General features: G+C 42.9%; 1 protein-coding gene across 1 annotated transcript in view; it reads right to left on the bottom strand.

Annotated features, from left to right (window-relative positions):
* Nucleotides 1-1,033: 1,033 nt before the first annotated feature.
* SLC13A2 (solute carrier family 13 (sodium-dependent dicarboxylate transporter), member 2) overlaps nucleotides 1,034-1,790 on the bottom strand; it is a 12,486-nt gene continuing 11,729 nt past the window's right edge. The window contains exon 12 of the mRNA XM_010160829.1: nucleotides 1,034-1,165. Within this exon, the coding sequence (XP_010159131.1) occupies nucleotides 1,034-1,165 (132 nt within the window). The remainder of the gene's footprint in view (nucleotides 1,166-1,790) is intronic.

Here is a 1,790-nt window from a genome sequence, read left to right as displayed (position 1 = left end):
TATTTCAAGATAATTTAAGGAAGCACACAGGCAAGGGGTTGATACATGGAAGACAGAAGCAGAAGCACTGATTTATAACAGGAAAAATCTCCATAACACAGGGGTTACATAAAAAAAATCTTTAATTCACTCATAAATTTTAGGATACAAGGATTCTCCCCTTCTCCAGAGAATAGTGCAATTCTTACCATGACCTGTAATTTTACATAAATAACAACGGGACAGATATTGTAGGAAAAAATGGTCTTTTACATCATAACAAGCCGTGGTGGTGCACTCCCCGCCCCCAGCTCCATGTCGAGTAAGTAGCAGAGCGCACCTGGCCATCGAATTCTGTTAAGTCACACTTTTCACGGATTCATATTAAAACAGCTTTTTCCCCCTAATATTTGTGATGGCGATCTGTTAAGTGTTAAACTACTCTTTGTGACACAAGTGACTGCACATAAATATGTTTAAAAGTGATAGAACGGGCTGACAGGGATTTGTCCGTACTTACCAACGTGGGCCTTGCTGTGAGTGCCCGGATTTAACGATGGTGTTCGTTGTGAAGAGGCACGCAGGCCTGTACACCCAGAAAAGGGGGATTATTCATATTAGCCGTGACAATACACAGACATAGGCATGAAATCTGGTACATGGAGTCTCTCTCCTTTTATATACACACCTCTCTCTTCTTTCTCACCGCAGATTTCAGACTTTACAGGTGGAGCTTGAAAAGCAAATGTAGTACCTGGGGAAGATCTACCCCTGCAGAGGCAGAAAATCTAAAGATACCTGGAACAGTTGAAAAGCCAAAGGTTACCTCATCTTACTGCTGGGGTAAGAAAATTGCCTGCTAAACAGCACTGTGAGGCAATTTAATCGCTGTTATCAATGGAATGATTTTGCTCGTAGGTGGCTTGTCCTTTTCCACAGAAAAGGCCTGTCTCTTAACCACTGCCTCGGCAAAACTTGCATAGATGATGTAGGGGAAGTCTTGCTCTCACTGAAGCTCCAACAGAGCAGTTGTTGGCTCCCTTGCCTCTCCGTGTTACGGGCATGCGCCTGTCCTGTTTGCCCAGGATGGGAAAGTTTGCAGATTGAATAGCGACGAAGCCCAGGTGTTGATGGCAAGAGTTATCGTCAGAACTCCCAGGATGTTGAGTACAAACCCAGCTTTGGCCTAGAGTTATAAAAGAGAAGTGATATTAGTTGAACCAAATACTTTTTTCCTTTGCTGCTGGTTAGGTTTGTTTGTATGGTTAGATTTCCTCTTTGGCCTTTCTTCACAACTCCATCCAATTACATTTAAGCTGGTTTTCTTCACAAATATGATTTGTATTAGGGGGAAAATGAGTTTTCCTTGGATAAAACTCTTAAACTAGAAGTCCTGAAATCCTTTTAATCCACTTATATAGGACTTTCTCTTCTGACCTGCCATTCATCTCCAATGTTACTTTGGATTTCTTCTTGGATCACTTAGGGGTTTTCAAGAGATGTGGCATCCTTGTCCATCTTAAGGAAAGACATTGAGAAGGGGCATCAGGGCAGCCTTGTGAGGTGTGATAGGCTTCCCCCAGTCCCTGCAGAAGGACTCTCCAGGCAATAGGACTTTTTGACATCCCCCTGATCCACAACTAGGCTTTGGGAATAGTTACACTTAGCCATTTCTCACTGAGAGCAAACTCTTGTTGGAACATCTTCAAGAGGCCTTGGGTGTTTTCCAAAAGCTCAACACCTTTCTAAGGCTCTGTGTGTATATTGGAGTCAGTGTGACCCTTTATTCATTCACACAAGGGTGACACTCT

The sequence above is a fragment of the Eurypyga helias genome, unplaced genomic scaffold, assembly GCF_000690775.1.
Source record: "Eurypyga helias isolate BGI_N326 unplaced genomic scaffold, ASM69077v1 scaffold25481, whole genome shotgun sequence".
NCBI classification, from domain to species: Eukaryota; Metazoa; Chordata; class Aves; order Eurypygiformes; family Eurypygidae; genus Eurypyga; species Eurypyga helias.
Note: the sequence above shows the minus strand (reverse complement) of the source record. Positions and strands in the feature narration are given on the sequence as shown.